This window comes from Octopus bimaculoides, chromosome 23 (assembly GCF_046866305.1).
Source record: "Octopus bimaculoides isolate indiv1 chromosome 23, ASM4686630v1, whole genome shotgun sequence".
Lineage (NCBI taxonomy): Eukaryota > Metazoa > Mollusca > Cephalopoda > Octopoda > Octopodidae > Octopus > Octopus bimaculoides.
In genome coordinates, this window is record NC_142950.1 from 2,661,055 (window position 1) to 2,674,402 (window position 13,348).

Sequence of the window (13,348 nt, forward strand, 5' to 3'; positions counted from 1 at the left end):
ACATACATACATACATACATGTATGTATATGTATAAGGCTCAAGCATGGTTGTGGTAAGAAGTTGATTTCCCAACCACATGGTTCAAGGTTCAGTCCCATTGCATGGCACCTTGTGCATTGTTATCTAGTCACCTCAGGCCGACAAAAACACTTGTGAGTGGGTTTAATGGACAGAAACTAAAAGAAGCTTCTCTGTGTGAACACGCACACACTCACGCACTTTATTCCACCACCACTGCTTAACTGGTGTTGGCGTGTTTACATCCCCATAGTAAAGTGAAAGTAAAACTGGTTTTAAACATGAAAAATTTTCCCTTTTTGTCTTCTATATATATATTTGTATATGATTTATTTTATTTTATTTTTTTTTTCCTCCTTCAGGTTCCCTCATCAAGACTTTTATGTTTCTTGGTTTCGAAGTGGTTCCACCCGGCAATCCTCTAGTCCCGAACATTGGCGACTTAATCTTCATGGCATATACCATCCTAAGCGACGATCTCTCCGACTGATCTGCTTTCCTCAATTAAGATTCTTCGACACTTAGGTTGCAATACCGTTCTTCTTTTTAATCGAAAAAAAAAAATTTTAAAAAAGACCATCTTGCATCAGGGATACAGTTACCATTATTCTTAAGTGTGAATCTAAAAGTAAAATCTGCGGATTTTTTTTCCCCTCTTATTTCCTTTTTATTAAAAATTAGTTTTGTAGAAATTTATTTGAATTCTTTTTTTTTCTTTTCTTGTGTCTAGATAAGATGTGATTGCACAAAAAACTCAAAAATTTAAAAAAAAAAAAAGCCAGAAAAATACACATATATATATAATATAAATATATATGTATATGTATATATATATAATATATATACATGTCTTTATTTTTTTAACATTACCATTTAATCAATGGAGATGTCCTTGCAACCTTTTTTTCCAAGAATCTTACCCTCTGTCAAAGAAAAAAAAAACATTGTATCCATGAGTTATAAAAAAAATATTAAAAAATCACCCCCCAAAAAAAAAGAATATATACAGAAAAAATAACAAAAAAAAAATAAAAAAACTAACTTAAATGACTGTACATTTGTCTTATTCTTTTGTGTTATGTTCTTTAATATCCCGTTTTTGATGTCATTATTTCTTGCTTGGAATCTTTTCCGTTTGGCCGCCAACATTTCAAAAATTAAATTTTATCGAAAATTTTAATATTCGGTACATTAATGTAGTTTTCCAAGCTGAATTGCTGGAGTTATTTCACTTTTCCCAGAAAATTAAAAAAAAAAAGAAGAAAGTTACGTTAAAAGTTTGATCATTTCCACCTGGTCAGGAGACAAGATTTGGAAGCTGCTATTTTGTGCATGACAAGTACATTTTGTCAACATCAAGTTATCAATATTTGTATTCTACATGTGGGAAATGAGTAGACTATGCATCTTTTGTAGTTGTAAGCGTACAATATGCATTTAATGCGATAAACAGCACATTACAAATTAAATATATACATAGAAGAAAAGAAACATTAAGCATGCAATATGCATTTTCGTGGCTCAGCACAGCCTCAACAAGTGGATTCAATATATTTGTCATCACGTACTTTCTTGCAGACAAGTTCTCAGATTTGGCTTGTTACTATGGAAACGGGTATGAATATGTCTGTGGCTTGCGACTGGCTAAAATTACCCCAAATTTTCAAATTTTAATTACTGATAACTCTTTATCTATTGATTTATAGCGAAAGTGATTTTCATGGCATTATTTAGCCTATAAAAGTGTATCATTACATTGAATATGAAATCAATTTGAACAGAAAAATGAAATTGGCAGCCAAAAGGGGAAAAGATCCGTTGCTTGTAAGGTGGAGATCTGGTTGCTTCCCAACCACGTAGTTTCGGGTTCAGTCCCACTGTGTGGCAACTTTGGCCCAGTGTCTTCTACAACCTCAGGTCGACCAGTCCTGTGAGTGGGTTTAATGGACAGAAACTGAATGAAGCTTGTCGTGTGTGTAATCTGTTCGTGTTTCTCACTGGACGAGCAGTATTTTATGTAACTTAGTGGCTTAGTGAAAGAGAACGATAAAAAAAATGTCCTGGAGTCAATTTACTCGACCAAACGTTTAAGACGGTGCTCCAGCATGGCCGCAGGCTGGCTGAAACATAAAAGATGCTGAACAAAATGCTTTGTGGCATTTTGTTTGTCTTAATGTTCCGAGTTCAAATATGCCTCAGGCCAGCTTAACTTCCCCCCCCCTTTGTGGGGTCGATGAAATAAGTTACTGGCGTTAATGTTTTGAGGATGAGGAATTATTTACAATGGACGGCGTTTAGCGTAGCGAGCTACTAACCCTCGGATTCTAAGTTCAATCCCAGGCAGGGACTCAAAAAATATTCTTATCTACTTGGATGAGAACACATGCACACACAATTAACATTTATACACGACAGGTTTCCATACAAATTCTGTTTACGAATTCCTCTCTCATTGCATTCTGGATTGCGTCCAAAACAATCTAGTTGTTAGGTGAACTGTAAACATACATCAGCACCTGATGTACACACCTTAGTGGCAAGTTGCTACTTCTCTGACGATCTGTTTTAAAACGATTTCAATATACACACATCATCATCAGCATCGTTTTTACGTTTGTTTTCACATGATGGCATGGGTTGGGCTGAGTAGTAATTCCTTACGCTAATCGTTTTTACTTGCTTCTTACTGCACAGGGATAAGAAACGTTAGCAGGCCGGGCGAAATGCTTAGCGGTATTTTGTCTGTCTTAGGTTCTGAGTTCAAATTCTGCCGAGGTCGACTTTGCCTTTCATCCTTTCAGGGTTGATAAATTAAGCAACGGTTGCGTACTGAGGTCGATCTAATCGAGCGCCCCTCTCCAAAGAATTCGGGCCTTGTGCCTAGAATAGAAAAGGATATAGTGTATTCTAGAAATCTGGGTTGCACATGGTTTAATATAACTTTTGGAATTTGAGTGTTCTTTGAAATTGGTGACTTGAAAACAGCTGGTTTACATAGTTGCTTCACTCGACCTGCTAAAAACAGTAGCCAAATTGTAATCTGTATAAAACGTAATACAAATCGGATAATATATGCAAAATCTATTCCTGTCGGGTAACTTTTACCTTTAAGAAGAATATATTAGATAAGATGAGCCAGGGTATGTTACTGGTACTCTGTCGGTTACAACGACGAGGGTTCCAGTAGATCTAATCAATGGGAAAGCTAAATTAACGTGCAAATTGCTGAGCACTCTGCAGGCACTGGTACCCTTAACCAGTGGTGGACTGGCCAGCTTGCCCGATGGCAAGTGGGCCTCTGCGCCATTAGAATCCATGTTAGTATCTAAGGGGCCCATGTTTGAGAACTTTTTCACTCCTGGAAGAATGCATTAATTATTTCGGCCTGGCTGTGCTTGTAGACAGTTGAAAAGAATACTTTTAACAAAAAACGAAATTAAATGATAGCACTGCAGTAGCGTGTGGAGCAACATGAAATAAAGTGTCTTGTTCAAGGACACAACGCGCCGGCGGGAATCGAACTCCCGACCATGAGCCGAATGTCCTAACCGCTAAGCCACGCGTCCTCACTGCCAGGGTGTGTTACGAAATGTAACGAAAGACAAAATGTTATGGCTGAAAAGCTTTTATTTCATTTCAATCGATAATCCTAATCCAATCCATAACAACAGAATCCACGATCCAGCACCCAAAATTGGAAACAGAAATGACATCGAGTTACGTAAAACATACGTCATCCTCAATAGCAGAAAGGAAAAGTTACTCAGGGGAGGTTACTCTATATTACTAAATACATAACAGTATCTATGCTGTAATTGGTTGCCTCCCCTCGTTGCAGCCTCGTATGCGTCGTGGATTGAGCTGCGAGAAATAGCAACCAAATCTCTCCTAAAACCTCACCGTACCATCTTCAAAACGTGAGATGCGTTGGACAAAACAATTCTGGAACTCCTATATCTGGTAATAAGATGTGATGGTCATGCCTGGACCATGTTTTAACATAGGTCTGCTCTTTCCAAACGGTTGTCTTCGGCTAAACAAGTTTTTCCTACACAAGAATCACCTTTAGAAAGATAAAAAATAGAATTCGACGAAACAAGGCAGTCATTTCTCATTCTCCTAGAAATAGCAGCTAAATATCCATCGTAACATACACTGTCACTTTAAACAGATATAATTATATTAGATAATATTTAAAAGAGACGAGATAGTCACGGTAGGAACGTCTTTCAGCATAAGTGTTTAAAATAGTGGTTCTCAACCGGGGTCTTCGGAAACACTGGTTTAATTATTCCGATCAGAGCAGAACAATACAACAACAATAACAACAAAAACCTTGAATCTCTGTGGACAAGTGATAAACTGTATCTGTTTCGATTCTCTGCGCTTTAAGTTCGAATTCCGCCGAAGTTAGTATGCCTTTAATTGCTTCTTCCTCTTCTTCTTCTTCTTCTCCCCTTCTCTTCTTCTTCTTCGTCTTCCTGTACCAAATCAGGAGAGTGGAATGGCGCAAATGGAAGGAAGTCGTACAGGGTATCCCACCGAATTTCTTCCTTTTCTTTGATTTCTAAGGTCGAATCCCGCCGCGAACCACCTGGCTGAATAAACTTAATTCTTAAGCAGATTTGACACTACCAGCTGACACGCTATGGTGGTTTTAGCACAACGTACATACGATTTGGCACGGCTGACTGGACATTATGTCTGTTCTAGCTACGGTGCCTTTTGGCGCTGGAGGTGTGCATACACAGGCATACACACACATACACGCATGCGTGCGATTGATTGCCTGAATCTTAGACCAGGTAAATAATTCCTTCCTTTACTTTTAAATACTTCTGAACTTTTTCATTTAAGCGTGGATTTTAGAACTCCATTCTAAGTTTTTTGTTATGACTTAAAAAATTGATTTTTTTTTTAATGCTTCGAGGACCAACACCGATAAGTCAGTAGGCTTGTGGCTGTGTCGATAGAGATGGAAGTCCATGCTATCGGACTTTATTGTGGGCGGCTGGACTGACGGACGAGTTAAACTTCTGGGAGTCTGGTTCGACTCCAACCTCCATGTGGATAAGAATTGGGACGAAGTCACGCACAGGGTAGATAACCTTAACCGCACACGGGCAGGAATGAAGTTATCTTGTGACGAATGCTTACATCATCACCTCCATTTTTATTTAGTGCCTTGCTCCAAATATCACCTGATCAGGTTGTAGCATCTGCTATTTATTTTCTTGCGGAAGGAGCATGCTCCAATGGTTAGCGAATCAGTCTACTGTCACGCCTCACTGCGTGGATGCTTAGGCTTGTCTGAGATGCGCGAAGAGCGAAGAAACCGTTTTGCAAGCATCCGCTCAGTGCACGGACATTGCTGATTTGTGGGGGTTATGTCAAACAGCTGCTGCCGCGTGTGGGGCGGATCTGTCTTTCGGCCGAGTTCATCGTAATGATTGCAGCACCACCCTCCCGTTTTCGGGAAGGTAAGTCAGTTTTCCTTTACTAGTGGCTTTGGAAAAAGAGGTTGTCTGGTGGTCGAAGTTGAAAGGCATGAGGTCAAAGGCATCCCACTTTGTAGAATTCCTCTCCCCCTCTCTCTCTTTCTCAGTCTCTCTCCCTCTCTTTCTCAGTCTCTCTCTCTCTTTTTCTCAGTCTCTCCCTCTCTTTCTCAGTCTCTCTCTCTTTCTCAGTCTCTCTCTCTTTCTCAGTCTCTCTCTCTCTCTCTTTCTCAGTCTCTCTCTCTCGATTTGTATAAGCTATAAGAGTTATCTCCCTGTAATAAATACAGAAGTTATGTCCCTTGAATTCCTAATATGTTTTTTGGATTTTAAAAAACTTATTTACGTTGAAATTAAGGTGGCGAAGCAATTGAATTTGATATTTGTCCTCATCTTGTTCGTTGTTAACACAACATTTCCATTGATATACCCTCCAGCCTTCATCAGGTGTCTTGGGGAGATTTCGAACCTGGGTTCTCATTCCTAAGGTATTTTTCGTCACTCTTTACTCTCTCTTTTATTCGTTTCAGTCTTTTGACTTCGGCCATGCTGGAACGACGCCTTTAGTCGAGCAAATCGACCCCAGGACTTATTCTTTGTAAGCCTAGTACTTATTCTATCGGTGACTTTTGCCGAACCGCTAAGTTACGGGGACGTAAACACACCACCATCGGTTGTCAAGCAATGTTGGGGGGGACAAACACAGACACTCAAACATATACACTTACATACATACAAACACACACACACACACATATATATGTATATATATATATATATATATATATATATATATATATATATATATTGCGATACACTTGCTTGTTGCTCATGCAATTGTCTTCGCCTTTTGTTTTGTCCATAAATGGCAACTGTAGAAGGGAATACAGACTGAGAAGAAAGCGAATGAATAAATAGAATGCAGACAGAGAATAAAACTTGATAAAAATGAAAGAGAATAAAGAATAAAAGCGTGAACGAATACGGTGAATAAAGAGCAAGAGTAATGATTGGACATAAAGAGAAAGAGAATACAGAGAACAAAGAATGAGAATAAAGACAAATTATGTAAGCTGAAACTAAAGACAAAAAAAATAAAGACTAAGAATAAAGTTTGAGAATGAAGAACGAGAATAAAGAGTACGAATGAGTGTTAATAAGAAGGAGAAAGAAAAGCATGAAGAATAATGCAAAAAACATAACAAAACAAAAAAAAGAGATAAAAATAGAGGTTAAAAAGGTTGAAGAAAAAATTAAAAGAGTAGAAAGTAAAGAATAAAGACTTAACATTGGCTGAGAAATAAATTGAGAATAAAGATGAAGACAGGAAAGAAGGAGAGGATTAAAGATTTAGAATAAAGACTGAGAATATGACTTATATTAAAACAACAACAACAACAACAACAATAATAATGATAACAATAAAAGAGTAAAGATTGAGAGTAAACGTCAGAAGAGAGATACGAAGAATGATTGAGAATTGACAAAAAAAGAAAAAAAAATTAGAAAAGAGAAAAGAATTGTAAAAAGTAAAAGGAAACTAGTCCAGGAATTTAACTTTAGATAATAATAATAATAATAATAATAATAATAATAATAATAATAATAATAATAATAATGGTGATGGTGATGATGATGATGATGATGATGATAAAATTGGCAATGTTCTTTGAGTAATCTGTCTCCCAGAACACTCCCGATTAGCGAAGTAAGTTGAGAATTAAAACATTAAGAAAACGCAAAGAGAAATTTTAAGTTTTTTTTAAAGAAAGAATATATATATATGTGAGTGTGTGTGTGTTTGCGTGTGTATATATACATACACACACATATATATACATACATATATACACACACACACACACACACACACACACACACACATATATATATATATATATATATATATATATATATACATACACACACAAACATATATATATATACATATATATATATATATATATATAAATACACTTACATACCTATAGGTATATACATATATATATATATATATATATATATATATATATATATATATATATATATATATATATATATATATATATATAAAGTCTATAGAAAAGAAGAATTAAGAAGTTGTTTATAATAAGAAAGATTAAATAGGATTAAAAAAAACGAAGGTAAGAAATGAAATAAATAAATAAAATAGACGAACGCAATTTTAAAAATGCAAATAATCGATTTAAAATATATTCGAATAACAAAAGAAAGCCAAGCAAATTCTGCTGCTGCTACTACTACTACTGCTAACAACAACATAATAATAATAATAATAATAATAATAATAAGAATAATGATGATGATGATGATGATGTTATAATAATAATAATAATAATAATAATAATGATAATAATAATAATGAAAATAATAATAATAATAATAATAAAGATGTTGATGATGATAGTGATGATGGTAGTTAAAGCAACAACAACAACAATCATAATAATAATAATAGTAATGAAATGAGAAAAGAAAACCCGCTTCAGGTGTATTTTGAAGTATTTTTGGTACCCGGAGGAAAAGGTGTGTCTTTTGTTCTGTTTACATGGAGCAGAAAAAATTCTTTATTGGTTTGTGTTGGTATTGTAGTGTACTGTGTGTATATGTGAGGTGTGTGTGTGTGTGTGTGTGTGTGTGTGAGTACGCGTATGCGTATGCATTTGTTTCTTCCAGGTGTCGCTAGGTGATGTTTTTGTTTTTTTAAAAATTTTGTTACCAATTTTGTTATTCTTGACGTTCATAACGTTGCTATTGTTGTTGTTGTTGTTGTTGTTGGTGGTGGTGGTGGTGGGGGTAGTGGTGATGGTGGTGGTTGGAGTGGCTCAGCTGTTGTTCCTATAAGCAAACCATTTTGAGAATTAGTCGTGGTGGTAGTTGTGCTTATCGTCAATGCAATTAGTGTGTTTATGTCTGTCTGTCTGTCTGCTTGTCTGCCTGTCTTGACGCGTTGCAAGATGAAAAACGAGGTCTGTGAAATGGCGGATGAAATCAGGAAAGCCAACGGCCATCCAACACAGGCTTAACTCTGCTATGTCTCATGAGCATCGGGAGTTCCTGCGGCACTCATCGACAAACTGGTGGCTTTGGCACAGAAAACACAGTGCTGCGCAGAGGATTGTCAGGTTTACCACAATGAGCAGGCAGAACAGGTTCAATCAGCGGAGAACTACGAGAGTGAGAATGTAAGCATGGTGTACCACACTACTAGGAGACACTCCTAATCCTTTTTAGGACGTCGCTCTCGAGGAATGAGAACTCAGATGCAAAACTTACGACTCGATGGTGACCAATGATGTTTGTCAGGTTTTCTTTGTGGGGTTTCTGTCATCGTGGTTCCTAGAGTGGGATTGGCTGTGTGCAAGGTCTCTCCGCTGTTTGAAAAGCACCTTGCGCTGGCATCGTTTGGCACACAAGTATCGTAATCGACATTCGTCCATGAGACCGATTCCGAAATGCGTCAGACGATGACCATAACCGAGAAAGAGGAAGTGGTCATTGTGTATGTTTGTATGCTTGCGTGTATGTCTGTGTGTATATATGTATTATGTATGAGTGTATGTATATGTGTGTGTATGTATGTAGTACGTATGCATGTATGTATGTGTGTGTATGTTTGTATGTATGTGTATGTTTGTATGTATGTATGCATGTACGTATGTACGTATGTATGTATTATGTGTGTGTGTATGTACGTATGTGTGCGTATGTATGTATGTACGTACGTACGTAGTATGCATGTATGTATGTATGTATGTATGTATGTACGCAGTATGTATGTGTGTGTATGCATGTATGTATGTCTGTTTATATGTACCTATGTATGTACGCATGTATATATGTATGTGTGCATGTATGTACATATGTCTATATGTATGTATGTATGTATGTGTGTATGTATGTATGTGTGTATGTGTGTGTAGACGCGCTCAAGCGGGGAAGTCATTGTGCGTATGCATTTGTATGTTTGATTTAAGTATGCGTACATAAACATATCTATGTTTATACGTGCGAATACGTACATTACAGCCTAAACATCAGGGATGTTTTGCCTAATTTCACAGCTTCATTAATAGATTGCAATAGTAATTTCTTAATTAACAGTGTTCTTTCAGGTTTAAAATGTAGACCGACTTTCAAGCCCAATGGGGATTATAGCAATTATTTAAATACCAAAACGTCGCAATGATTGCTGATATAAATCTAAATCTAGGTTTATATCTAAAGATTATAAACTGACTTTATAATCTTTAGATTTCTCTTTATTTCACCATCGAAGTTGTCTGTTTTCCTTTTGTTATTACTTTTAACATCACGTTAACTTCAACTAACCACCGGATTTCTGTATTGTGTGCACTGTCTGATTCCTGTCCCAGGTTATTAGACAAAGCATACTATGTCTACAGTTACAAAGGTCTTTATAGGAACATTCGTGCTGTATTCTTTCGCAGACATCCACACATACATGCGTACATACCTACATAGGTATATATACGTATATTAGTAGAGTAATCCCTCGACTATCGTGGGTGCTACGTTCCAAAACCTCTCACAGAAATAATTAAAATCTAAAAAAATATAAATACCTATCGACTGCAGAAACCCATGATATAGTAAGGAGTCCGCGATATAAATTTACATATATTAGTCACAAAAATCCACTAGGTACTGAGTGCGCGATCGGTGAACCGCTATACGGCGAGGGATTACTGTATACATATATACATACAGACATATATATGCATATACATTTACATACGCATATACATATAGATTTTTTTCTACTCTAGGCACAAGGCCCGGAATTTTTGGGGAGGGGGCCAGTCGATTAGATCGACGCCAGTACGCTAATAGTACTTAATTTATCGACCCCGAAAGGATGAAAGGTAAGGTCGACCTCGGTGGAATTTGAACGGAGAACGTAAAGACGGATGAAATGTCGCTAAGCATTTTGTCCGGCATGCTAACAGTTCTGCCAAATCGCAGCCTTGTGTGCAAATATTGCAGTTTCACAATTGTTTCTTCGCTATCCTTTCAGATTATTATTATTATTATTATTATTATTATTATTATTATTATTATTATTATTATTATTATTATTATTATTATCAATATTATTATTATTAGTTATGTAAGACGGTGAGTTGACTGAATCGTTAGCTTGCTGGCCGAAATGCTTATCGGCATTTCGTCGGTCCTTACGTTCTGAGTTCAAATTCCGCCAAAGTCGACTTCACCTTTCATCCCTTCGGGGTCGGTAAATTAAGTACCAGCGGAGCACTGAGGTCGATGTAACCGACTACTCCCCTCCCCTCCCCCCAAATTTCGGGCCTTGCGCCTAGAGTAGAAAAAAACATTAAGCTTGTGGTTGGAAACTAAACTAACATGGAATTTTGAAGGAAGGTTTTCGTTTAGATCACTTACAAGCAAAAAGTTTGTATCATAGAACCAAGGGTGATCTCGGGCGGGTTGGCACCGAAATGGTTAAGCATGAAGAACATACAACTAGAATCTTCGAGAGCGATTCAAATTCTAGGCCTCACCGTCCTTGAGTATCTCTTCTGTCGAAGGCACGTCATCGACATGGCAAAGTCTCCTTAGATAAACGCAAAAGAATAACCTAATTGCGCTGCTGTTTTCTAATTCTCTTTTCCCGATTCTAAATGGTAGTTTGATCGCTTTTATTTCCTAAATACAACTTTATCAGGCTATAAATAAACTTATATATGCGTGTGCACCTCTCTCTCTCCATATATATGCATATAGCTATGAACACGCACAACACGCACACACACACATATACATGTTTGTGTGTACGTATGTATAATTGTATGCATATATATGTGTGTGTGTGTGTGTGAATGTATGTATATATATATATATATATATATATATATATATATATATATATATGTATGTATTTATGTATGTGTGTGTATATATACATATATATAATACATACACACACACACACACACACATATATATATATGTATTATGCATGTATTTATGTATATATATATATATATATATGTATGGATATATATGTTTGCATACATACATTTTATACTAACATATGTATATAAATGCACATGTATATGTATGTCTATATGCATATATATATATATGTATATATATATATATATATATATATATATATATATATATATATATATATATATATATATATATATATATATATATATATATATATATATATATATATATGTATGTATGTATGTATGTATGTATGTATGTATGTATGTATGTATATATATGCGTTTGTGTGTATGTATATGCATACATATGTATGTATGCGCGTGCGCGTTTGTATGTTTGTATATGTGTGTCCCTTCAAAACAAATTTGCCATATATTTCACTTGCCCATCTATTTCCAGCTTGATTTGAATAAACTTCCCATCTACAGTCATTTGACTCAAATAAACGTTTCATTTCTCTCCTCAACAAATAAATCATTTCCTCACATAGATTTTTTCCAACAACCATTAATTATTTTCTTCATTTCTAGTCCGACGTTCCTTGTCATCCCAAACGGCTTGTCAATCAGACGATATACGCCGCCATTATTCGAATTTTCTTTTCTCTCTAACATATTTGATTTGAATCTACTCTATCGATATTTTCCTAACTCTATAGCCCCAAATTTTGTACGTATCTTCCCTTTAATTTTCGATTTCTCATCCCAAACCCTCCTTTATCCTTTCTTTCTCCATCACTTCTACCATTTTTCTTATAAATTGTTATTTATTGATGCTTCTAAGTGACAATCATAGACCGCCATTGCTATGAAGCTGTTTGTTATTTCGTGTTAATACTTATATATAAGTAAATAAAAGCTACTGTTTTTCAGTCAATCATGCTTTTTATAAGATACATCAACGTACTAGAACAGCTCTGCTGTTGGTATTACTTTCTGAGGTATTAGTTAACAAAAGCCATTTATGTGTGTGCGCGTGTGCGCGCCTGTGTTTATACATACACACACACACACACACACACACACACACACACACACACACATATATATATATATATATATATATATATATATATACAGTATAAAAGGGATAAGTCATATGTAGGTCAGATGTGTATACTGTAGAAAACTTTTAAATAAATAAAGGATGTGAATAAAATCTCTCTCCTCTTCGTTATCAACGTTATATACACACATATATATATTACACAAGTTAACTATATATATATATATATATATATATATATATATATATATATATATATATATATATATATATATTTCGTATGTGTATTTCGTGTGCAAGATTTAATTGTATATATATATATATATATATATATATATACACACACAATATATTGTTGTACAATATACAAGGTAACTATATATATATAAAGAGAGACAAAGAGATTTAACTTGTATATTGTTCAGCATGGCAATGAAGCACGTTTGTGTCAAAAGCGAGTGAATGTTTGCAAATTTGTGGCTTCTCGTTGATAAGAAAGTGTCTCTTTGCAGTGTTTTGTAAAATATTCTAACTGCTGGTTTATGGTTCGATCAAATACAATTTGTGTTTTTCAATGGCTTTTCTTAATGATTTATCCATTCATTCTCTATCTAAGGTTTAATGGATTCATATAGTATTATACAACAACAGAATGTATTGATGAGCCGTGGAAAATCTGTGAGAAGCCGGTCGGAGTCTGGTTTGTTCGTTTTAGAAAAACTTTCATTTACCAAGAGACGTAAAACCGTATAACGAAAATGGAGGAATGATAAAACAGAAGTCTGGTTGAGATGTTTTCAATAAAGG

General features: G+C 35.4%; 1 protein-coding gene across 2 annotated transcripts in view; it reads left to right on the forward strand.

Moving 5' to 3' along the window:
• LOC106874571 (ornithine decarboxylase antizyme 2-like) overlaps positions 1 to 1,067 on the forward strand; it is a 43,551-nt gene extending 42,484 nt beyond the window's left edge. For both annotated transcript variants that reach the window (XM_089340358.1, XM_014922348.3), the window contains exon 4: positions 383 to 1,067. In XM_089340358.1, the coding sequence (XP_089196484.1) occupies positions 383 to 510 (128 nt within the window). In that variant the 3' untranslated portion in view covers positions 511 to 1,067. The remainder of the gene's footprint in view (positions 1 to 382) is intronic.
• Positions 1,068 to 13,348: the final 12,281 nt, after the last annotated feature.